This window comes from Gopherus evgoodei, chromosome 7 (genome assembly GCF_007399415.2).
Source record: "Gopherus evgoodei ecotype Sinaloan lineage chromosome 7, rGopEvg1_v1.p, whole genome shotgun sequence".
NCBI lineage: Eukaryota > Metazoa > Chordata > Testudines > Testudinidae > Gopherus > Gopherus evgoodei.
Window position 1 is genome coordinate 38,253,597 of NC_044328.1, and position 26,485 is coordinate 38,280,081.

The following is a 26,485-nucleotide window of genomic DNA, read 5'->3' on the forward strand; positions in this document are numbered from 1 at the left end:
TTGCTACCCAATGGCCAGAAGCAGTAGCTCTAAGCAGCACCAGGGCTAAAACTGTGTGCCAGGCCTTAGCAGACATTTTTGCCAGGGTAGATTGGCCCTCCAACATCCTTACAGATCCAGGAACTAATTTCCTGGCAGGGACCATGAAAAATCTGTGGGAAGGCTCATGGGGTGAATCACTTGGTTGCCACTCCTTACCACCATCAAACCAATGGCCTGGTGGAGAGGTTTAATGGAACTTTGGGGGCCATGATATGTAAATTCATAAATAAACACTCCAATGATTGGGACCTAGTGTTGCAGCAGTTGCTTTTTGTCTACAGGGCTGTACCACATCCCAGTTTAGGGTTTTCACCATTCGAACTTGTGTATGGCCACGAGGTTAAGGGGCCATTACAGCTGGTGAAGCAGCAATGGGAGGGGTTTACGCCTTCTCCAGGAACTAACATTCTAGACTTTGTAAGCAACCTACAAAGCACCCTCCGACACCCTTTAGCCCTTGCTAAAGAAAACCTAAAGGATGCTCAAAAAGAGCAAAAGGCCTGGTATGATAAACATACCAGAGAGCGTTCCTTCAAAGTAGGGGACCAGGTTATAGTCTTGAAGGCGCAACAGGTCCATAAGATGGAAGCATCATGGGAAGGGCCATTCACGGTCCAAGAGTGCCTGGGAGCTGTTAATTATCTCACAGCGTTCCCCACTTCAACCCTAAAGCATACCATGTTAATTCTCTAAAGCCCTTTTATTCCAGAGAATTAAAGGTTTGTCAGTTTACAGCCCAGGGAGGAGATGACGCTGAGTGGCCTGAAGGTGTCTACTATGAAGGAAAAAGTAATGGTGGCGTGGAAGAGGTGAACCTCTCCACAACCCTGGAACATCTGCAGTGGCAATAGATCAAGGAGCTGTGCACTAGCTTCACTCCAATGTTCTCAGCCACCCCAGGATGGACTGAATGGGCATACCACTCCATTGACACACCCAATTAGAACCCCACCCTCCCGGGTGTCTCCTCATGCCCAAACTGCTATAGAACAGGAGATCCAAAACATGCTACAGATGGATATAATCCACCCCTTTACCAGTCCATGGGCATCTCCCATGGTTCTAGTTCCCAAACCAGATGGGGAAATACGCTTTTGCATGGACTACTGTAAGCTAAATGCGGTAACTCATCCCGACAACTATTCAATGCCACGCACCGATGAGCTATTGGAGAAATTGGGACATGCCCAGTTCATCTCTACATTAGACTTAACGAAGGGGTACTGGCAAGTACTGCTAGACGAACCCGCCAAGGAAAGGTAAGCCTTCATCACCCATGCAGGGGTGTATGAATTGAATGTGCTTCCCTTCGGGCTGCAAAATGCACCTGCCACCTTCCAAAGACTTGTAGATGGTCTCCTCGCAGGATTGGGAGAATCTGCAGTTGCCTACCTCGATGATGTGGCCATTTTTTCTGATTCATGGGCAGAACACCTGTAGCACCTGGAAAAAGTCTTCGAGCGCATCAGGCAGGCAGGACTAACTGTTAAGGCTAAAAAGTGTCAAATAGGCCAAAACAGAGTGACTTACCTTGGACACCAGGTGGGTCAAGGAACAATAAAACCCCTACAGGCCAAGGTGGATGCTATCCAAAAGTGGCCTGTCCCAAAGTCAAAGAAACAGGTCCAATCCTTCTTAGGCTTGGCCGGATATTACAGGCAATTTGTACGACACTACAGTCAAATCGCTGCCCCACTAACAGACCTGACCAGAAAGACACAGCCAAATGCAGTTAAGTGGACTGATGAGTGCCAGAAGGCCTTTAATCAGCTTAAGGCAACACTCATGTCTGCCCCTGTGCTAAGGGCCCCAGACTTTGACAAACCATTCCTAGTAACCACAGATGCATCTGAGCGTGGTGTAGAAGCAGTTTTAATGCAGGAAGGACCGGATCAAAACTTCCATCCTGTCATGTTTCTCAGTAAGAAACTGTCTGAGAGGGAAAGCCACTGGTCAATCAGTGAAAAAGAATGCTACGCCATTGTGTATGCCCTGGAAAAGCTACGCCCATACGTCTGAGGACGGCGTTTCCAGCTACAAACTGACCATGCTGCGCTAAAGTGGCTTCATACCACCAAGGGAAACAACAAAAAACTTCTTCGATGGAGTTTAGCTCTCAAAGATTTTGATTTAGAAATTCAACACATTTCAGGAACTTCTAACAAAGTAGCTGATGCACTCTCCCGTGAAAGTTTCCCTGAGTTAACTGGTTAAATTGTCTTGGAATGTGAAAAATCTTGTAGTTTTACATAAGTAGCAGTACACGTAAAGGTGCATGTGTTTTATTAATCTGTTTATTCTAAAGTTCTAAGAAGAAATCACCGCCAGTATGGTTCCACACTGTCTGAGATTTGGGGGGGCGTGTCATAAACAGATGGTTAAGCGTTAATGCCTCTTTTACCTGTAAAGGGTTAAAAAGTTCACCTAGCCTAGCTAACACCTGACCAGAGGAATCAATGGGGGAACAAGATTTCAAAAGGAAGGAGGGAAGTTTTTCCTTTGTTTAAAGTTTCAGTTTCAGCCGGAGTGAAAAAAATCAAGAAACCAGCCTCTTATCAGAGTAGTAAGTTTTAGAAAGGAATAAATAGGTTTATGTTTATTTCTTTGTAACCTGTCTTATGCAATTAGAGATAGAATCAAATTGGGTATTTTTTTTGTGTAACTAAATTTGTGCCCAGGGGAACATCCTCTGTGTTTTGAATCTGTTGTCTGTGAGAGTAACTGGTATGCTAATCTCTCCCAGAGGGTTTAATTTTACCTTTCTTTTCTTTAATTAAAAGCTTTTTTCTTAATACCTGATTGATTTTTCCTTGTTTTAAGATCCAAGGGATTGGATCTGAACTCACCAGGGAATTGGTGAAGGAATCTCTCAAGGCTACCCAGTGAGGGGGAAAGGGAGTGATCCAGACACTGAAAATTCTGGATGGTGGCAGTGATACCAGATCTAAGCTAGTAATTAAGCTTAGAAGTGTCCATGCAGGTCCCCACCTCTGTATCCCAAAGTTCAGGGTGGGGAAGGAACCTTGACAACAGGTCAGATTGTAAGGTACCAATCTAGCCAAAGTGATAAACGAGTGGCTAAATGAAGTGATTTTCTGTTACTTGGCTTGTTTTGTAGACCTCACTGAGCAACTAAAAATCAGGCCAGGCCTCAAATCAGCATATACTGTACTGGAGCTTACTGCATACAAAGGTTTATAACATAATACAGACTGTTATCTCTCTGTATGAAATGATCTGAAATACACAAACTTTGGAATGGGGAAAAAAATCTATGTTATAGGCTTCAAATAAATGTTCTATTCTTGCTTCTCTCTCAGAAAGCTCCTCTCTGCAACAATTCTACATTCAAGGACTGACATGGCTTCTTCCAGAATCAGTCACTACTGTGCCTAGCATAAGCCAGAGAATGTGCTAGAGATTGATGCAACATGTATTAGTGCTCAGAAGTGAAGGACTGAGCCTGGGTGACCACTATTTACTAGTTATTTTTGTTGAATTCTATGTATCTTCTGTTTTAGTATCCATAAAGCTAATCTTCTGGTACACACGTTATCAATATTTGTAAAGGCTTTCCTAGGGCTATACACTGGCAGAAATTAGTTTAGCTTTCGATATATTGTAATTTTCATATGTTACATGACATTGCTAAATGTAGAATCATTCATTTCTGTAGATCTAACCAGCAGCAGCCCTAGCATAGAATGCAGTTTGAGTCAAGTGTGTATTATATAAATTCCAAGTCGATCTGAGTGCAATGAAATCAGGTTAAAGGTGTTTTATACATTAGGGATTTCTTATGCTAAATTATTACACACACATTGGAATACAACTCAGTTTAAATAAAAAAAAGTTTTGCCCCTTTTTGTAGGGTTCCTTGAACTCTATGCTGAACGTATGCCCTTTCCACCCACTTCCAGGTTTTGGTGATTTGCGGGGGAGTTTAAATAATCAAACTTTTTTTTAAAAAAGTGCAACAGCATTATAACCTGCAGTGAGTGGTACCAAAAGCCTCAGACCCAAGTGTCATAAATTACCAATTGTGGTATTTTAGGGGCCCTCATGCAACATCACAGCAACTTTCCTGCATAAGACACGTGTAACAGTACATGAGTTTCAGAGTGGTAGCCGTGTTAGTCTGTATCTATTACAATCTACATACCACACAGACTATGCTGACAGATTGTGCCACACACTCTCAAAGAAACTGAGGAATCACCTGATCAACATCCTATACAGCAAACAGGGAAAGATCAAGAATGAGCTCTCAAAACTGAACACTCTCATTAAAAAAACAACCTTTCACACAAACTTCCTTGTGGCTGGACTTTACAAAAACTAGACAAGCCATTTACAACATACACTTTGCTTCTCTACAAAGGAAAAAGGACACTAAAATATCTAAACTACTACATGGCACAAGAGGCCACAACAGTGGTTCCCTTAACCCACTCAACAATATTGTTAGTCTATCCCAGGGGTCGGCAATCTCTGGCATGCGGCTCGCCAGGGTAAGCACCCTGGCAGGCCAGGCCATGTCCGCAGGTTTGGCGCACCGTGGCTCCCACTGGCTGTGGTTCACCATCCCAGGACAATGGGGGTGGCAGGTAAACAAACTGGCCCGGTCCACCAGGGTGCTTACCCTGGTGAGCTGCGTGCCAGAGGTTGCCGACCCCTGGTCTATCCAGTTATATTCTTAGCCCAGCAGAATAATCTGTCCTATCTTCGGGCCTCTCCTTTTGCCCTTCCATCCCCATGAACATGATACAGTTCTGTGGTGTCCTAGAATCCTACTTTTGACATCTCCACCTCAAGGAATATTTCCAACACACCTCTGAATAGCATACTAATCCACAGAAACCTTCCTACCAACACTACAAAAAGAAAGATTCTGCATGGACTCCTCCTGAAGGTTGAAACAACAGACTGGACTTCTACATAGAGGGCTTCTGCTGACATGCACAGGCTGAAATTGTGGAAAAGCAGCAACACTTGCCCCATAACAACAGCGATGCAGAACACAACGCCAGCCACAGCCTCAGGAACAACTCTGACATCATAATAAAAAAGGCTGACAAAGGATGTGCTGTCGTCATCATGAATAGGTCGAAATATGAACAAGAGGCTGCTAGGCAGCTCTCTAACAACACATTCTACAGGCCTTTGCCCTCTGATCCCACTGAGGATTACCAAAAGAAACTACACCATCTGATCAAGACCATCTGAAAAAACACAAGAACAAATCTGCACAGACAAACCTATAGAATTTCGATCAAGGGTATTCTATCTGCTACCCAAGATTCATAAACCTGGAAATCCTGGACGCCCCATCATCTCAGGCATTGGCACCTTAACAGCAGGATTGTCTGCCTATTAGGCTCTCTCCTCAGGCCCTACGCTACCAGAACTCCTAGCTATCTTCAGGACACCACTGACTTCTTGAGGAAACTACAATCCATTGTAGTCATCTTCCAGAAAACACCATCCTGGCCACGATGGATGTAGAAGCCATCTACACCAACATTCTACACAAAGATGGACTACAAGCCTTTAGGAACAGTATCACCGATAATGTCACGTCAAACCTAGTGGCTGAACTTTGTGACTTTATCCTCACCCATAACTATTTCACATTTGGGGACAATGTATACCTTCAAGTCAGTGGTACTGCTATGGGTATCCTCATGGCACCACAGGATGCCAACATTTTTATGGCTGACTTAGAACAACACTTCCTCAGCTTTTGTCCCCTAATGCTCCTACTCTATTTGCACTACATTGATGACATCTTCATCATCTGGACCCATGCAAAAGAAGTCTTTGAGGAATTCCACCATAATTTCAACAATTTCCACCCCACCATCTACCTCAGCCTGGACCAGTCCACAAAAAGAGATCCACTTCCTGGACACTATAGTGCTAATAAGCGATGGTCACATAAACACCACCCTATACCAGAAACCTACTGACCGCTATACTTACTTACATGCCTCCAGCTCTCATCCAGACCATATCACACAATCCATTGTCTACAGCCAAGCTCTAAGATACAACTGCATTTGCTCCAACCCCTCAGACAGAGACAAACACCTATACGATCTCTATCAAGTATTCCTACAACTACAATACCCACCTGCTGAAGTGAAGAAAAAGATTGACAGAGCCAGAAGATTACTCAAAAGTCACCTACTACAGGACAGGCCCAACAAAAAAGTAACAGAATGCCACTAGCCATCACCTTGAGCCCCCAACTAAAACCTCTCCAGCACATCATCAAGGATCTACAACCTATCCTTAAAGATGATCTCTCACTCTCACAGATCTTGGGAGACAGGCCAGTCCTCTCTTACAGACTGCCCCCCAACCTGAAGCAAATACTCGCCAGCAACCACACAACAAAAACACTAACCCAGGAATCGATCCTTGAAACAAAGCCCGTTGCCAACTCTGTCCACATATCTATTCAGGAGATACCATCATAGGACCTAATCACATCAGCCACACTATCAGAGGCTCGTTCACCTGGACATCTACCAATGTGATATATGTCATCATGTGCCAGCAATGCCCCTCTGCCATGTACATTGGCCAAACCGGACAGTTCCTACACAAAAGAATAAATGGACATAAATCAGACATCAAGAATTATAACATTCAAAAACCAGTTGGAGAACACTTCAAAGTCCCTGGTCACTCAATTACAGACCTCAGAGTTGCAATACTTCAACAAAAAAACTTCAAAAACAGACTCCAATGAGAAACTTCAGAATTTGAATTAATTTGCAAACTGGACACCATTAAAATCGGCTTGAATAAAGACAGAGTGGATGGGTCATTACACAAAGTAAAAACTATTTCCCCATGCTAATTTTTTCCCCTACTGTTACCCACATCTTGTCAACTGTTGGAAATGGGCCATCCTAATTATTACTACAAAAGTTTTTTTTCTCCTACTGATAATAGCCCACTTGAATTGATTACTCTTTGTTATAGTTGGTATGGCAATACCCATTTTTTCATGTTCTCTGTGTATATATATTTTCCAACTGTATTTTCCACTGCATGCATCCGATAAAGTGGGTTTTAGCTCATGAAAGCTTATGCTCAAATAAATTTGTTAGTCTCTAAGGTGCCACAAGTACATGAGTATTATTTGCATCAATGTTAATTGTAAATAGAAACATGCTTGGTCTGATTAATCTTGGGCACAGTTTCTGGCATAAGAGCTATAATATCGTTGATTGGACCACCTTCTGTTGGTGGGAAGTAGAAGCTTTCAAACTTGCACAGAGCTCTTTTCCAACTCAGGGAAACTTGCTCAAAGTGTCACTGCAAAATACAAGATTTGAACAAAATGTTTAGCATAAGTGGCTAACACCTATTTCAAGGGACCATTCAAGGTGAAGTGGCCCTTTAACACTCCTCCAGTCATAGGGAGAAAAGGAAGGGCAATGGGGAAGCATCTTGGGAAGGGGTTGTTAGTGGATTACAGTTTGTTTTAATAAGCCATAAAACCAGTGTCTCTATCCAATCCATGATTTTTAGTATCTAGCAATGTTATGAATTTAATCTCCCAGACTCAAGTTTTGAAGGTTTTGTGCGGGTTTCCTTTGAGGATGAGGACTGATTGGTTAGATATAGAGTAATTGCTTTGTGAAAAGTGTTCACCCCCAGATGATGTGGTGTTTTTATCTTTTATCAGAGTGTATGATTATCTGGTTTCACCCACATAGTTGCTATTGGGCCATTTAGTGCACAAGATGAGGTGCAACACATGTAGTGATAGGCATGTGTAGGACTCATGGATCTTGAAACGTGTGTTGTGGGGGTGGTGATCACTTTAGCAGAGGAGATGTGTCTGCTGGCTTTGCATCTGTTGTTCTGGCAGGATCTGGTGCTGCTTTAAGCTGGTGTGTTCTGATCTGTGGGGAGCTTGCTTCTGATGATGAGCTTTGAGTTAGTTTCCCAGAACTGAAGACGTGCTCCTTATAAGCTCGAAAGCTTGTCTCTCTCACCAACAGAAGTCGGTCCAATAAAATATATTACCTCACCCACCTTGTGTCAATTTATTCTTATTTACAAGGCTATTACTAAATGGTATATCCTTTGTTATTTTCACCAGGCCTTTTTAAATGGTGATCCCTTATGGTCTGGCCCACGATTACAGCACTTTAGATAGGAAAAGATTTATACATTCTTCTACATTGAAATGTGTTTAATGTCTGTAATTTCAATTTTATAATATGATTACAAAGTTTAACACATTAACCTTTGTGTTTACTTAAAACACAAAACAATGTACAATCATTTCAGTAAGTTTGATCATATCTTGAGGATAACTTATAACACTTGCCAACCTTTTTAAGGCCAACACTTTTGTGTAGACAATACTATCTGTCATGGTTTTTCAGCTGAAGTGTCAATTTTGATCCTAAAAGGATGGAAGGTTAGAGTCCCCCTCTGCATTATGGCTAGCTGAATCACTGGCTTACCCAGCTATAGGAAGATCTTCCTAGTACAGAGGCATGATAGTGATTCCTGTCACCATCCTTCCTGTGGATTGGGTAGGGGGAATGGCTGGGGAAAAGGGAGGTGCCCCATACCTCAGTGATTCTCACCTACCATAAGAGCTCTTGGTGTTCTAAACTGTACTAAGGGCTAGCCAGGTGCAGAGCAGCCACAGGATCAAGGGATCACAATGGATTTTTAAAGCCAGCAATAAGCCAAGAGGCAAGTCCAGAAATAAAAATCACAGAATAACTGTTATATTGGTAACATATAACATATGTTATATTGGTACAACATTGGTAACATAACCACATCCACAGCAGACTATGCCCTGGAGCCAAGGTTCACTTCACATATGATAGCAGAACACACTACACAGGGAAACTCACCTATTATGTGTAAAGAGGGAATTGAAATAAATAAGTTCCTTCTGGTAAGTAGTCTTCTAACAAAGCAGTAGCACGACTGCTCTCAGTGAGCTGATTTCCTGTAGCCTCCTACCTTGCATAGCAATTTACTTCAGTGCAAAATGGACTTAAACTGCTTTAATTTTGATTTAGTAGCATTGTACCTCCACTTTGCTTTCACTTTGTATCAACTGAAATGAGTATGCAAGGTGTTGGGCAATTGAGACTCAGGCCCAATATCTTTGGGGACACTTCAAATATACTTTGGATGATCTCTTAAGACAGGAAGCTGCCCAGTACGGGCATACTTCATACATTTTTCATTGTAGATATGTGTGAGGGCATAAATGTCTGTGCCACATTAAACTATAATGATTACTTGGTATGTTTGCCCCTTTAAATCACTTTGATATGTTCAGAAAATAGCATGAAAGAAAAGAGAACATCCCAAACATTTGCGAAGGTTTTTCTCAGCCATAAAGAAAACCAAATCCTGTATATAGCACACATTCCCTGCCTCTTCGTAATAGAGGAAAGTCCAGCAAACTATTCTATTGCTTTTGGCCATTAAGTTTAGTTAATTGTGGTGAAGTAAGCAGAATGTAACAAGTTAAACTACCATAAGCTTTAATCATTTAAATTTACCAGTTAACATGACTTTTCTTACGCAATTTTATTATTATGAGAATTTAGAAGTTCCTAGCAAAGTTCTTATTTTTCAGAACTATGTTTCTAAAATCCTACCAAAATAAAAAGCGTACTGTGAAGGTGTTTTCAATCTGTGTACAGAATAAGTGCTATTAAAAAAAAAAAAAAAGACCATGAAATTTGTTAACTAATTATTGGATGTTACTTACCAGTTATATTAAGCATTTCCAGTAGGAGACAAGTCGTTTTGTATAGATTATAATTCATATTTTTGGAGTAAAAATAATGTTATTAGTGTTAAAATTGTTTTCCCTGATTGATATTAAAAAAATTGGGCCCACTTTGAAGTTTCACCTAGAGATAAGTTTACAAGTTGCATCAGAGAACTTTAGAACCCACCAATCTCCTCTGCAAACAAATATCAGCCCTGCAGAAATGGTGAGTTGTGTGTATTTGGGTTGTATATTTTGTTTGAAAAAATATTCTTAAACTTTGCTTCAGTGAGGTTTTGATGGATTTTATCTTTCAATTAAAAGGAGAAATTGTAATTATACTGAATATTAATTCAACTTTTGAAAGCCTGTTTTCCTATGGATAATAAGAGTTACAAGTGTATATCATGTATATAATTAGTAATTAAGCAGTATTATCTCTTCCATGGATCCCCTCCCTAGGAGCAGACACTACTAGGGAGGTTTTAATGCATATTTTATGATTTATTTGGTATCACTATCTACATACACAGTGAAAATAGAGCAATACAAAATTACTATATAACTGGTTAGAGTGAATGCTTATCAATACCCTGTAAGATAAAGTTACAGAGTAACATTATTTATTTCCAAAAAGTATTTTATTAAATTAAATATGTTTAGATTTTTGAAAATACATGAAATAGAACTTACTTCTGGAAAGGACACGTAGATTGGATCGAACTACTTGTAGAGAGTCTGCTTGTACCCAAAGTTCATAGCTTTTCACACTTTCATAGTCAAGAGGCTTTTTAATGAAGATAACACCTGTTCTGTTATTAATGGCAAACACATCTGGAATCCAGAAAAAAAACAAAAGAAGTAACTGTCTAAAACCTGTAGATACTAATAGAATGTTTCCTCAAAATCTTTAAGACTAAGTTTTTTCCATTCTTGTAAAGACATTGTTCATTCCTGCCTCCTACTACAGAGGGTTGAGGGATTGAAGTCTTCACCATCCCTGTACTCAGTCACGTTCCTTATTGTTATCATGAAAAGGACACAACTGCTGATGTGGGTACTGGAACTGGAACAACAAACTTCAGGGCAAGCTGCAAAAACTATCTGGATATACAGACTATTCCCACAGCTGGGAGAAGGTTAATGCCATTCTCCCCCAAATAACCCAATGTAATTTTGTTTGCAATTTTTAAGGTCAAGCATGGTGAGCACCTGAGAATGAGGTAAGTTGAGACCAACATTTTACCCCTTTCTTTAAATATCAGACTTTAGCCATCATGATACATAGTAGTACGTAGGGCACTGTCATGACTGAAATTTACAGTACATTAAAACAAATCAGACTTCTCTGTACATAGTTCAGTACCAGTACCACCAATTCAACCTACAAATCTGTTGATAGCAATCATTTGCAGACTTGACATTCATAGCTGTCACTCAAGAAGGCCCAGGGCACAGTATGGAAATAGAAAAGTTCTTAACATGTGCATTTAAGTCAGCATGTAATTTTTGTTTGTAAATCATTGGCAAGTCAGAAGAAGAGTGGATTCAGCTATCCCAAGGGAATGGTCCACAAGTGGCAGAGTAGCTGCTGGGAAAAATGGGTGCTCAAGCAGTGCTCCTGCCGAGGAGCAGGGTAAGGGCGCAGGGGCTTGCCCCACTCTGCCTGCCTGGCCCTCCTGCTGGGCAGCGGACAAAGCCCCCGTGAGCCGACCCGCTTCCTGGCAGGAGTGCCAGGTGAGGGGAGGCCAGGGGAGGTCCAAGGTTCCACAGGCCAACTCCATTTCCTCAGCAGGAACACCAGGGAGTGGGGAGGAGATGGGAGGGGAAGACTGCAGGCAGAAGTGGTGGGGAGGGGCCCTCACTTGCTCTGGCCTAGGGCTTCACAAATCCCTAATCCGCCTTGGTCCACAACAAGGAATGAAGCTGTCAGCTGGCTAGTCTGAAACAAACTGACTCAAGTTATGGCAAATCTTTTTGCAAGCGTCTCTACTGCAATCAACTAACACAAGTCTAATACTTCCTTAAATGAAAATATATCCTGGTTGAGTTGATCAAGTGTGTGCATTTTTCAGCAGTGGGGTGCTTAGTGATGTGGCATGCTAGAGGCAGGGATATGTTATCCCTAGCAGAGAGGTTTTATCAGTGTGCAAGAAGAGGGCTGAACTTCACCAGGAACATGTAAATCTCCCATCATCACTTCCATTCCAGCCACGATCATGACACGACTACAATACTACACTATATACACTTTCATCCCAGTCATGAGACAGGTCAGAAGCAATTCTATTTGAACATTATGCAGTTGACGTAGTGCACCATTTTATTATCAGAGCTGGCCAGAAGACAGCTCTGAGAACCAGCTGCTCTATGTGGCAAACCTCAGGATCACCTGTCAGAAATTCTATTGTATGTGAATACTTGAGGGCCACTAACATTAAATCCCATTCAATGTCTTATATCTGCTCCCAGGAGAGGAAGCAAAGTGTGAAGCCACAACCAGGTTACCTGTGGCAGAATGACCAACAGTGAGACATAGTGCAAGGAAAAATAGGGGTGCCAGGGAGCAGTTTAGAGAAACAAGGTAATATAAAGTTATTACCTCACCCATCTTGTCTCTCTAATAGCCTGTGATGGCTACAACTACACAGCAGGGAACAGTTTGGTAGACTGGCCACTTTCATGGACAACCAAAATACCGTAGTGTTGCAACTGGATTTTGTTGTAAATTTAGGATTATCAATGAACATACAGGTCCTTACACTATTCCTTCCTGTACCTTCTGTTCAGCAATAAGCCCATTCACCCGGAGGGATGATATCTTGAAAATACTGCATGGAGATTTTTCAAGTGAGATTTCTTCATGAAGGGGGATATTGTGTGGCTCTATGATATTTTTCAAGTGTTCATGATAATCAATAAAAATCACATTGCAGGGGTAGTGAGCATCCCATTTATACAAAGGATAGATTTAGGCTGATTCCATTTAAAGCACAATCAAAAGCACATTATATATATTTTTAATGACAACTGAAGAATCTAATATTGACACATATATAACACAATATAGAACCAAACAACTTCCTACATTTTAGCTAGAACACACTTACTCTTACTGAGCTACGAAAAATATCTCTTACATTTTAAGGAGCAAACCCTGCTTCCTTTTCAGCTGTAAAGGGCATCAAATGCAGTTCTGTTGCATAGGCAGGGTGTAGCAGGTTTATGAAAGCAAAGTAATGGCAGCAGAAGCTGCTACTTGGGCTAGGCTTGGGTGAGGCAGGATTTTGCACAAGCTGTTTTATTTATACATACACCACTTTCTGAAATTGTTTACTTTTAATGAATGTACCATACAGCATAATCTGCAACTTCATTGAGATACTATTACTTACCGTCTTCATTTCCTGAAACAATTGAATACACAATAGTCTGATTCAAGGCAGCAGCAGTAACAACAGCAATTAGAGTTCCTTTGGGTGCACCTTCACTCACTGGCGGGGGTCTGCAGAATCAGATTGACACATTTATTCTCTATATTAGCATTTCTCCCCATCTATTAGGTTGCCATAGTAGGTTGACATTGAGGACCTGATTAACATGGCAAAGTTTAATCCTAGCAGCAATATTGACTGTCTACTGGAAATTAAGGTAGATAACATATGAAATATGACAATGTGAGGATACAACACATCCTCAAGGTATAAGAAAGAGAAAAATGGGGGATAAAGATAACAGGAGAGAAGAATACTCACCACCTGGAAAAAAGCAAGCAATAGTTATCAGCAAAAAAAGGTACTTTATAGAGCTATGCTCTGCTAAATGAAAATGACATCTGCTAGAAAGGTTTGTGGGCAAAGGTTCCTACATTACTAACTTTATAAAAATCAAGATACTTTTCAGGAAATTCACCGCTTCCTGCATTTAGACCTCAATTTAGCAAAAGCATTTAAGCATGCACATAAGCTCATGAGTAATCCTAGTGAAATCAATGGGAAAGGTCACACAGTTAAAAGTTATAAAGGTGAAAACTATCTCCCCTTCCACATCCACAAATTCATAGATTCCAAGGCAAGAAAGGACCGTTGTGATTACATAGTCTGACCTCCTGTATAACACAGGCCATAGAACTTCTTCAAAATAATTACTAGAGCAATTATTTTAGAAAAATATCCTATCTTGATTTAAAAATTGTCAATGATGGAGAGTCCACAACATCCCTTAGTTAAGTTATTCCAGTGGTTAACAGGGTCGGCTCTAGCCATTTTGCTGCCCTAAGCACAGCGGCACGCCGCGGGGGGTGCTCTGCCGCTCGCCGGTCCCGCAGCTCCAGTGGACCTCCCGCAGATGTCCCTGCGGATGCTTCACCGGAGCTGCGGGACCAGCGGACCCTCCACAGGGACGCCTGTGGGAGGTCCACCGGAGCCGCCTGCCGCCCTCCCGGCAACCAGCAGAGCACCCCCCGGCGGCATGCTGCCCCAAGCACGCGCTTGGCGCGCTGGGGCCTGGAGCCGGCCCTGGTGGTTAATTACCCTCACAGTTAACATTTTAGGCTCTATTTCCAGTCTGAATTTGTCTAGTTTCAACTTCCAGCCATTGGATTGTGTTATACCTTTCTTTGCTCTATAGAAGAGCTCGTAACTAAATATTTATTTCTCATATAGATACTTATATAGTATAATCAAGTAACCGCTTAATAGTCTCTTTGTTCAGCCTAATAGGTTTAGCTCATTTAATCTATCACTATAAGGCATGATTTCTAATCTTTTAATCATTCTGGTGGCTCTCCTCTGAAACCTCTCCAATTTATCAACATCCTTCTTGAACTGAGGGCACCAAATCTGGGCATAGTATTCCAGCAGCAGCAGTCAGACAACTACCAAATACAGAGGTAAAATAACCTCTCTAATCCTACTCAAGATTCCACTGACTGTGCATCCCAGTATCAAATTACCTCTTTTGGCCACAATGTTACATTTGAGCCTATGTTCAGCTGGTTATTCCCCTCTGCCCCCAAAACTCTCTGAATCTCTGCTTCCCAAGATAGATTCCACCATCCTGTAAGTATGACCTACATTCTTTGTTCATGGGTGTATATATTTATATTTAGCCATATTAAAACACATTTTGTTTGCTTGCACCCAGTTTACTAGGTGATCCTGATCACGCTTAATAACTTATCTGTGTTCTTCATTATCTACCACACCCCTAAATTGTTTGTTGGGTGCAAACTTTATTGGCGATGATTTTATGTTTTTGTTCCAGTCACTGACAAAAATGTTAAACTGACTAGGGGAAGAATTGATCCCTGTGGGAACCCATTGGAAATATCTCCACTTGATGATGATTCCCTGTTTATGGTTACATTTTGAGACCTATAAGTTAGCCAGTTGAAGAACAAAGGAGAAGCTTACATTTAAAAAACTCTCTGGGCATTCATCTATATGTAAATTTAATTATTCTTTTGTTTTGTAAATGATATTCCACCAATAGACACCTGTCCTTGTTCTTATGGCCTTAGACTTATAAATGAGTATCTCATATCCAGACTGCTCATTTTATTGTATGTAATTACCGAGCTGCCTCCTGATACTCAGTAAATAAAATTCCACCCTCAGATACCTCCCTGTCCAAATTTTAGGACATTTAGTACATTCTCTCTAAAATTAATGTCACGAGTGATACTTTTATGAAAAACAATATGACTATATAATCTACAGCAAAACCCTCCTCACCTAACCACAGGAATTATAGGAACATTTTGACAACATCCAACATGTGCCATAGAACTTCTTTCCCCAATAAAAGTAAAGGAGGAAGTAGTGGGGAGCTATCCTTCACTTAAGGAATCAGTGCTAATGTAATTTAAACAGCTTCCTTTCAACAAATTTAGTGAGATACTGGAAGTAAACTCAACAGCAACTTTCAGCTATTTGTTATAGCAAAAGATGAGGTAATAATCACTCTGAATATGAGCAAATGAAAGGTCAGTGTCACAAGACCAGGCCTTGGGAAATGTGCCTCAATTTCCCCTTTTGGTTATATAAATTAGTCCTGAGTCAGACTTTACCTTCCATAACTCCTTTTTCATTATTTTTTTGTTACCAACAGACTTTATTCATTAATAACCAATAAATCAATACAGAGATAGTCCCAAGCTTCAGCTTCCTCCTCACCAGAGTTGTATTCTTCTCCAGCCTCCTCTCTTCAGTAAATCGCCAGCAGCCCCTCCTGCCTCACAGATTCAGCTGCTCCAACCCATCCACGCTAGGGTTCAGTCTTCTGTTCTGCTACTAGGGGTTCTCAAACTGGGAGAGGGGGTTGTGACCCTTTAGAGGGCTGCAGAGTGGTTACATGGGGCTTACGAGCTGTCAGTTCTGTGGACTGAGAGCCCCAAGTCCCCATTAAATTAAATTAACACTCTTCATCTTCCTACTCCCTTCCTAGGAGCCAGGCTCAAGCTGTATGCCTATCAAGCTCTTTTCCTGGACCTTACTGACAGGAACTCCCCACTGTCTCCCTTCTGCAGGGACTCTGACAGTTCTTTTGGGGCTTTTGCTGTCAATTCCAAGCCCTGATTCAGGGCTAATCCCCACAGCGGCTTATTCCACATCCTATAGTTTCCTCTAGCCTGCAACTACCACAGGGCTTCTGTAGAGACAACTTCCTCTTTATACTGTTCTAGCTGTTTCTTTTCAACTCAGCTGCTCCATTTCTAATTAGCTAAATGGTGCAACCTGGAGCACCTGATTGCCCCCAGGTATTCCCCACAGGGTCATCACAGATCATTTGGGCCCTGATCTTTCCTGAAGGGCCACTGGCCACAAGACAGGCAGCAGCAGCTTTTTGCATTCATCCACAAGTTTTGATATTTGGATGTTTAATAAAAATATTTTCCTTTCTAGTCTCACACTTTATTATACTCATGTGATACGGACAAACAGAATTTGAACTTGGCTATTTAAAGTTAGGCTCCTAAATAAAAATGGACATTCAGTAGCATTTCACCGGGATCTGTAGATGCTCAGCACCTCTGAAAATTAGGACACCTTTATTTAGAAGCCTTACTTTAGGGACCCAGGTTTGACAATTCTGGCTGTTGTCTATAATTACTACAGCACTCATTACAGAAAATATTTTTTCAAAAATTCTCCTCTATTTTCAGAATCATTTTAGAAGTTTTAGCCCACACAATGTTTTCTATTCAAAGCTATAGAGGGATTGAAAATTGCATTCTTTAATAGAACCCTGTTTGCAACCTTAACTACTGAAACCTGATCAACGCTTAACAATTATATACTGGGATACCAACAATTTGACCTTGGTTTCTGAGTTACAGTATGAATTTTTCATATAAGATGGGACGTTAGCCAGATTTACAAAGACACACACACATAGAGTACGGTTCCAGTCCTTCTATCGGAAGTCTGCTATTCACTATAGAAATTAAAGTCATTATAACTGTGTTTTACTAAACCACTAAAACTAGATCTGCATAATTATTATGAATGTGCATTTTTAGATTGGTCTTAATGACATGGAAAAAGACAATTAAACCAATTTTGATGCAGTTTAAAATTCAGTTTATTTAATGTGTTCATCAAATGTAGGTTACTGATGAAATTAAAATCTATTTTATGTTACATTAGACTCCTTGGCTCCCCTCTTTCTTCAAAATGCACACAATTGAAGTCTATGAAGAATATAAGTTTTCTTATCTAAAAATCCTACGTGGTCCCAAGTTGGTTTTAGTATTTTAACACCCCCCCAAAAAATACCCCAACAGAAAACAACAACAGAAACACAATCCTGTAACTTCTATTCTGACATTGCTGAATTCAAGGGATTGACAAATCAATACCAATTAGGAAGCTGCTTTTGTGTATACGAGAATTTGAAGGAAGTGGAGATAGAACCACGGAAATTCATGTTCTTTGTAACCTTCCAGTAATTGCACCTCATTGATTTCATTTCCCTCATTTAACTAAGGCAATCAGGTGCAAAGAGCAATACATCAGTTCAATTAGAACTTACAGTGGGTCCCTTAAGAACCTTTTGCTGAACTACAGATAAGTGAATTGGTAAAGGAGAGAAGAACTCAGTAGATAACATACTGTTCTTTGCCCTGTACTTCAACTATAATACCCTGTCTTTAGAGATAAATACATTATTTTCCATTTTTAACACTAAAATGTACAGTAGAAGCATTGTTTTCACTTGGGAAATAAATTAAGTGTGAAATTATTTTGGCAGTAGGGAGAGGCATCTTTATTCACTAGTTTAAAATTATTTAGAGAAAAAGGCACAATTATTTATTTGTGGACTAAGAAACACCACTAGCTATGTTTCATGATCCTGTCTAACCCACCTGGTCTGCAATTTTACAATACAAATACAATATTAGAAGGGGAAGAACAGTCATGTGGCTTAAGCACATGATTAAGATTCAGATTAGTTGGCTTATACTTTTCTCTGTCACAGACTTCCTGGGCACTGAGACCTAGATCTCAAAGGTATTTAGACACATAATCCCCATTGAAATCAATAGGAGATAATAACTATCTTTGAGGATATGGGCCTTCATGTCTCTGTGCCTCAGGTTTTCCATCTGCAAATGAAGATATTATTACCTACCTATCTACCAACAATGTTGTTTGTCTTCATACATTACATTAATATTTGTAAGTGCTTTGAGATACTTGGCTGGAATGGACTATGTAAATGCAAAGGGCTGTATGAATATAAAGTATAAACAAACAAACCCAGGGTTTTTCCCCCCCTAAATTTGAAAGGAGTGCTCAAAAATTATTCTAAATAAAGAGAATTAAGTTCTTTTTTCACCTACACAACACCTATGTCTTTGCCAACAACAAAGTAAGAATTCTAAAGCATCTGTCTCTCAATCCTGTCCTCAGAAAGGACATCTACTCGTATATACTATATATTTATATATCCTTTTCCTAAATACATTATTTGAAATATTTCACTGTCTCCTAGTGTTACATACCCATATATCCAGATATACACAAAGAACGACACATGTAATGGTGATAGTCATAAACTGTGGGTTTGTGTGATAAACTCCTTATATACCATAAGTGTTTTAGTATAACTGCATTTATCACATACTTCAGCCACTTTACCTGCAGTCCAATCTTTCTAAGTGCCACCAATACTTCTTTTTGGGATTTATTCTGACAATATAAAACACTCATGTTGCTTCAAACAACTGCCATTTAAATAAGAAAAACAAAAATCTGCTTCATTCACAGTAAACATAATTTTTTCTGAAAATTACCCTCTTGTGAGGTGCAAGCTGGGTGATATAGTAATAGTTATAATGCTTCTCTACCTACAAAGTCTGTGTCGCTGTATTCATGGGATTAGATCTTTTACCCGGTAAAAAATGTTTTGTGCCACTGTGACTGGGTCACTTCTGGGCTCGTGACAACTCTCTACCAGGTCCCCACTCAGGTGTAAAGAAACAAAAGGTCTATTACTAAGCTGTCATCCCCTTAGACTGGACAACACCTGCAGCAGAGTTAGGCCTATTCTACGCTATGAATTTGTATCAAATTTAGCAGCATTAAATCGCATTAACCCTGCACCCATCAACACAACAAAGCCTTTATATCGATATAAAGGGCTCTTAATATCGATATCAGTACTCCTCCTCGACGAGGGCAGTAGCGCTGAAATCGGTATTGCCATTTTGGATTAGGATTAGTGTGGTCGCAATTCGATGATATTGGCCTCCAGGCGCTATCCCACAGTGCACCATTGTGACCGCTCTGGACAGCAATCTGAACTCGGATGCACTGGCCAGGTAGATAGGAAAAGCTCCGCGAACTTTTGAATTTCATTTCCTGTTTGCCCAGCAGGGAGCGCCGATCAGCACAGGTGACCACGCAGTCCCAGAATCAAACAAGAGCTCCAGTATAGACCATACCGGAGATACTGAAGCTGATCTCTGTATGGGGAGATGAATCCATCAGAACTCTGTTCCAAAAGACGAAACGTCACTGTGTTTTTTCTTATTCATGCATTCTTTATTACTTCATCACACAAATGGGGGGATAACTGTCACAGTAGCCCAGTAGCGGTGGGGGACGAGGGAAGCAAAGGGAGGAGTTGTTGCAGGGGCACCCCCTAGAATGGCATGCAGCTCATCATTTCTGCGGGATGTCTGGGGCTCTGACCCGGAGCGGCTGTTTGCCTCTCTGGTTCTTTAGTAGGCTTGCCTGATATTCTAGGCAGGACTGACTCTCCATTAGACAAAACTTAAAGAAGGGAATGACCTGGGGAGTCATTCCCATTTTTGTCCATGCGCCCCCAGTCGACCTCCCCGAGGCCAGCCAGGAGCACCCATGACAGCAGCAGACGGGATAATATGACTGGTAACCGTCATTGCCAACTTGCAAAGGCAAGGGGATGCTGCTGTGTAGCACTGCAGTACAGCGTTTGTCAGTAGCATTCAGTAGACATACGGTGACAGTGAAAAAAGGCTAAACGGGCTCCATGGTTGCCGTGCTATGGTGGCTGCCAGGGCAATCTAAGGAAAAGGGCATGAAATGATTGTCTGCCGTTGCTTTCACAGAGGGAGGATTGACTGACGATATTTACCCAGAATCACCTGCAACACTGTTTTTGCCCCATCATGCATTGTGATCTCAACCCAGAATTCCAATGGGTGAGGGAGACTGCGGGAATTATGGGATAGCTATGGGATAACTACCCACAGTGCAATGCTCCGGAAATCGACGCTAGCCTCAGTACATAGACGCACACCACCGAATTAATGTGCTTAGTGTGGCCGCATGCATTCGACTTTATACAATCTGTTTCCAAAAATCGGTTTCTGTAAAATCAGAATAATCCTGTAGTGTAGACATACCCTTACTCAGCACCAGCAGATAAGTCGCTGGTGACAAATTACACAATACTCCCACATCAGGCCTACCTTCCATTGGGGAAGCTCTGGCAGGCAACTGGATCTCAAGCTATTCCTCTCTCAGCCAGAGAGATAATGATCTGATCTCCTTCCTGGTCAGCCCAACTGAGCTGTGCTTAGCCCCTTTTCAACACCTCCCTGCAAGTCTGGCACCTGTTGTAGGTTTAGCAGGGCGAAGCTGATAGATCCCACAGCAGCTCACTAACTCTTCCTGGCCAGTGTAGGTTAGTATACCACATCACAGCCCTTCTATGGCACAAAGCAACCTTAAAAGCCAGTTTAATTGGCAAGTATAGATTTCTGCTTGGGAAATCCTTCCCTTGCCATGGAAGTGGAAGAATTCCACTGATAGTTTATGGTCAATGATATAGTTTGTGATGCTGCCAGACCAGGCACCAGGATATGGCAAGGCCCCTAATCCTCAATGAACACCAACAAGCAGGCAAAACAGCTGGACATAGTTCGGTTTACTGGTGTGTTAGCATTGCTAAAGTAGATGTTAAGTTGGTATTCAGACCTGATGAAATGCTTGTATGATGCTGCATGCAATGATCTCACTTATAACTTTACATCATGGCTACAGATGTTATGTTATTTGTTTACATTGTAAATCTCTGTAACTGAGGAACTCATCAAACAGGAGAAAAGCCTTCTCTAATGCAAATACTGGCTACCTACAGAAGATGTTAGGTCTTGCCAAAGGAGAATGCCTTTTAAACCAAATGAGCCATTGTGAGTGAGACATCAAAGAACAAAGACTTTGTTAATTGCATGGTTGGCGTGTGAATTGCCAGCTGGGGGAGGCTAGCACCTCCCCTGGCCCTGCCCTTCCCCCCCCCAGCTCCAGAGCATGGGAGGGCAGGTGGCCGCAGCGCCCCTAGCACGGGAGAATGGGTGGCACAGCCTCTCCATCTCCGGAGCGCTGGGAAGGTGGGCGGCGTCCAGCCCCAGCTTCCCCAGCCCCTGCCAGAGCACTGGAGGACGGGACTCGGAGCCGCACACAAGGAGTGGTGATAAGCAGGGGTGGGGCCATGCCTTGTTGTTTGGGGAGGTCCAGCCTCCCCAATACATAGTTAATTATATTCTTCAGTGCCTCCAGGAAGAGGAGACCTGCACCTGAACTCATTCCATCAGCTTTGACTCTGGGGACAAGGGAATAAAAATCCCTGATAAGGAGAAATTACATTATTTCCCCTGCTTGGACTCTAAAGAAACAAGAATCACTAAGCATAAGCAAAAGAACCCCAGCTGTTTTGTCTGGGTTATCCCTAACAGACATATAAAGCTTGCACATTATAGCAGTACTATCTTCTTGTGTGTGTATATGTTTACCTGTTTTAGCCTTGTAAACAACTCCAATTTATTTTTCCTAGTTAATAAATCTTTAGATAAGTTGTTATAGATTGGCTACAAGTGTTGTCTTTGGTTTAAGTTCTGCAATACAGTTGATATGGGATAAGTGACTGGCCCTTTGGGACTAAGAGTAACCTGAATATTATTGTAATTTTTGGTGTAAGGGACAATCTATCACAAAGAGAAGCTTGCCTGGTTGGCAAGATAGATCAGAGTGCCCAAGAAGGCTATCTGTGACTCCATGTTCAGGCTGTTATAGTGCTTTAGGAGTTCACATTTGTTTTTTTGTTTGGTAAAAATCTACTTCTAGAACATACAACCATTTTGAGGGTTGTGCCATATTCCTGAAGAGTCTGCCCTGAGGCTAGCACTCATGGTCAATAGCCACTAAAGACAGCTTGACAGAGGCACCAACAGCACACCTACACTGGCCCCTAGTGGGGACTGGTAAAACAGGGAATGGCCAGGACTGTGCTGTATCTGGCTGGTTCTTGTTGTCAAGCAGCCCTTGAGAAGTATGGGGGCGGGGGGGGGGTAGAGGGGATAGAGTCAGCAAGTTGTAAAAATAGAGCAGCATTTAAGCTGCTCTAGTTTACACTAAGTCGAGGTTGGCATGTGGCAGCCTCACATTTGGGAAAAACAAAATGACTTAAAAGCCAGAATAATGGCTGTGGAGTGGTTCTTTTGGTCCTTTTCTCTACTCCCACAGTTAAGTTCCTCAGGCTGTGAATACATGTAGGATTTTGATCTTTGTAGTATTTATTTCATTGTGTACTACTGAGAAAGTAAAAGGCAGCTCAGTAAAATGTGTTTGGCCCAAATAAAAAAAGATCAAATTAGAAGAAAAATAGGATAAAAACAGATTTAATATTTAGCAGGAAGATGTTTAAAACTGTAAAATGCATATTTTTTAAGGTGCTGTATTTGGCTTGCCATTAGATGTTCTGTCTCCTTGCTCCTCTCTCCAGCAAGGTATCAAAATTCTGTAAGGCATAACTTCTATATTAATTTTTTGTAATTGGCAGAGTGAAATACTAAATTTTCCTCACTCACTTATTTTGTGTTCTTTCTCTTTCTCTGTGATAGATTGTCTAGGACAGGGTGGGCAAACATTTTGGCCTGAGGGAGGCATTAGGTTTCAGAAACTCTATGGAGGGCCAGTTAGGGGAGGCAGCGCCTCCCTAAACACCCAGGCATGGCCCATCCCCAGCCCCAAATCTCTCTCCCACCCACCCCTGCTCCTTCCACTCTGACACCACACCCCCCGCAGGATCCCTGCCCCATTCACCCTCCTCACTCCAGTCCCCTGAATGCCTCCAGAACCCCCATCAACCCCTCCTCTCATCCTGAATGCCCCCCCTAGGACTCCTGCCCCATCTAACCATCCTTTTTCCCTGACCGCCCCCAGAACCCCTGCCCCTGACTGCCCCATCCCCTCCTCTTATTCATGACTGCCCACCAGAACCCCAGCACTTATTCAACACCCTCATTCTCTGCTGACTGCCCCGCCCCCTATCCACACCCCTGCCTCCTGACCACCACCCCAAACTCTACTACCCTCTGTTCAACCTCCCCTGCTCCCTGCCCACTTACCGCGTTGCCTGGAGCACTGGTAGCTGGCAGCACGGCTGTGGCTGGAGCCAGCCATGACACTGCACAGCACAGAGCACCAGGTCAGGCCGCCCAGGGCATTGTGCCGGTGGCACGGCACGCTGAGGCTGCAGGGGTGGGAGAACAGCAGGGGAGAGGCAGGGTGCTAGCTTCCCAGGTCAGTAGCTCAGGGGCTGGACAGATGGGTTCCGTGGGCCGGACGTGGCCCATGCGCCACAGTTTGCCCACCTCTGGTCTAGGAGGATACAAAGCTTGTTTTTCAATCTGCCACCTAACGCACTTCAAATTTACCAAGAAATTCTTCTACCCACAAGAGCATGGGTATAAGATTTGATCAAGAATTAAGCTGAAGAGCAGCAGAACCAAAAATAAATTGAAAATTTGGCATAACACTAAAGCGTAATAATAAGCTGTGGGCATGTTTTGTATTGTTCAAATGGATTTTTAGCTTGCTGTATTTTGTTGTTTTGTGTTGGTTTTAAAAAGTCTAATTATCTATCTCAGAAATAAATATTAATATTTACAGGATTTTAAAATCATTCCTACATAGTGAAGGTAACATCCTTAGCCTGACCAATTTAAAATGTCTTTAACAGAAAGTTGACCTCATGGTCCCATTCCCATCACTCTCAAATGGATCCTACATTCTCTCCCCTTGGTACTTTCAACTGTCAGCTGTATTTTAGTTTATATTACTCCCTCTTTATATGCAATATGCACTTCATGCTTTTATGTATTGTGCCCATCTCTACAAAACATCTTATCTATTGCTTTTCACTGAAAAATGTTTTATAATGCTTTCATGAAAGAGGTTATTTAAAACATAAAGTCTTGAATTAATGTAGTCTTCTGTTGGAAGATCCATTCTGTACAAAACATCACAGTGCCTCAACTAAGATAAGCCAACTGACAATGTATTTTCTTAAGCAAATTTTTTTTTGAATTGTCAGCTGGAAAAAAGGTCTACAAACAAACAGTGAACTTCTTGACTGTGCATTTGGATTTTTAAAAACTTCATAAGCTGCAAAAGGTTTTTTATATTCTGACTGCAGTAGTAAAATATAAATATATAAAGTCAGACAGTAAATGCAGTAGTTGTTGCTGTTTAGCTTCCTTCCATCTACAGTCAGAATGAATTGAGTTCCTGCTCACTCAGTTCTGCAGACATAACTTTGCCAACTAAAAAAAAAAAAAAAGAAAAAGAAGGGGATATAATTAAATTTTAGAGAAAAAATATATCAAGTTTTTAAGCTTTCACCTTCCATCACATGCGACTCATTGAGTTTAAGGCCAGAAGTGACCAACAAATCACATAATCTGATGTCCCATATATCACAGGCCATCACCACCACTGCCACCCAGCAATTACACTCGAACTCCAACTACTGAAATTAGACCAAAGTATTACAACTCTCAGGAGCCTAAACCAGTGTTTCCCAACCAGCATGCCATCAGGCATGAATGGGTGTGCCATCAGGAATTTTGAAAAAATCACTCGTAAGGAATAAAATGCTAATTTATTTTAATTAGTGTCAGAACCAAATTCCAATTTGTGCTGTGGCTCATCATGCATGAGATCACAAGACGTAATTTTAGCATGCAGAGGTGAGGGTGCGCCACACAAACCCTATATTGGAGTGTGCCTTAGACTGCAAAAAGTTTGAGAAGCAATGGCCTAAACTATTATGTGCCACAGGCAGGGAATAGGAGGGACCAAGACGCACTAATGCCTGAGGCCTCTGCAATGGCGGGGAACTGATTAAGTGAGATATACCCAGATAATCCTGATAACTGACCTGGACCCTATACTGCAGAGGAAAGCAAACCGCCACCAAGGTCAGTGCCAATCTGATTTTTGGGAAAATTCCTTCCTCACTCCATATGGTGTCAGTTAAACTCTGAGCATGTGAGCAATAACCATCCAGCTAGGCATGTGAACGAAAGAATGTTTGGTGCCACCTCAGGGAATTGACCACTCCTGTCCACTGTCCCATCTCCAGCCATGGCCATCTCTGATGCTTCAGAAGAAGTAGACCAAAACCACCTTTGACCCAGAATAGATTGGAGGACCTCTGCAGTCATCAATTGAAATCTCTTCCGTCAGGGTTCAGCAACATGAGACAAACTGATGGAAACTCTCATGGTTGATGAACCCTGCCCCATATCATCACAAGCAACCCTATCATATAATTCCACTCCAGGTCTCTCTGAAAACTAATTAAGTTGTTGTCCCACAACTCCTATTGAGAGGCTGTTCCAGAATCTCACACCTCACTCCATTCTTCTAATTTCCATCCTGAATTTGTTCATGGCAAATTTATATAATTTGTTCTTGTGCCAACATTAACCTTTAGATTAAATAGCTCTTCACCTTCCCCAGTGTTTATCTCCCTTATGTATTTACAGAAAGCAATCATCCTTTCTCAGCCTTCTTTTTGATAAGCTAAACAAGCCAAGCTCTACCAATCTTTTCACATAAAAAAAGGTTCATCATACCCCAATCAGAATAGCTCTGTTCTGCACCTGTTCCACTTTGAATTTAGCTTTCTTGAACATGAATGACCAGAATTGTATACAATTTTTACCAATGCCTTGTTCAACAACATTAACTGTCATCCTGTGATCAACCAAAACTCCCAAATCTCTCTTCTCTAAAACTTCCAGTTGATGAGCTTCCAGCTTGTAACAGAAATTCTCATTATTAGACCCTAGGTGCATGATCTCTCAATTTGTACTATTGAATTTCATCCTAT

At 41.6% G+C, this 26,485-nt stretch overlaps 1 protein-coding gene across 5 annotated transcripts in view; it reads right to left on the reverse strand.

Annotated features, from left to right (window-relative positions):
- Window positions 1–26,485, reverse strand: part of PCDH15 (protocadherin related 15) — a 1,497,017-nt gene that overhangs the window by 138,875 nt on the left and 1,331,657 nt on the right. For all 5 annotated transcript variants that reach the window (XM_030569599.1, XM_030569597.1, XM_030569596.1 and 2 more), the window contains 2 exons: window positions 13,213–13,322; window positions 10,511–10,651 (listed from right to left, as the gene is read on the reverse strand). In XM_030569599.1, the coding sequence (XP_030425459.1) occupies window positions 10,511–10,651; window positions 13,213–13,322 (251 nt within the window). The remainder of the gene's footprint in view (window positions 1–10,510; window positions 10,652–13,212; window positions 13,323–26,485) is intronic.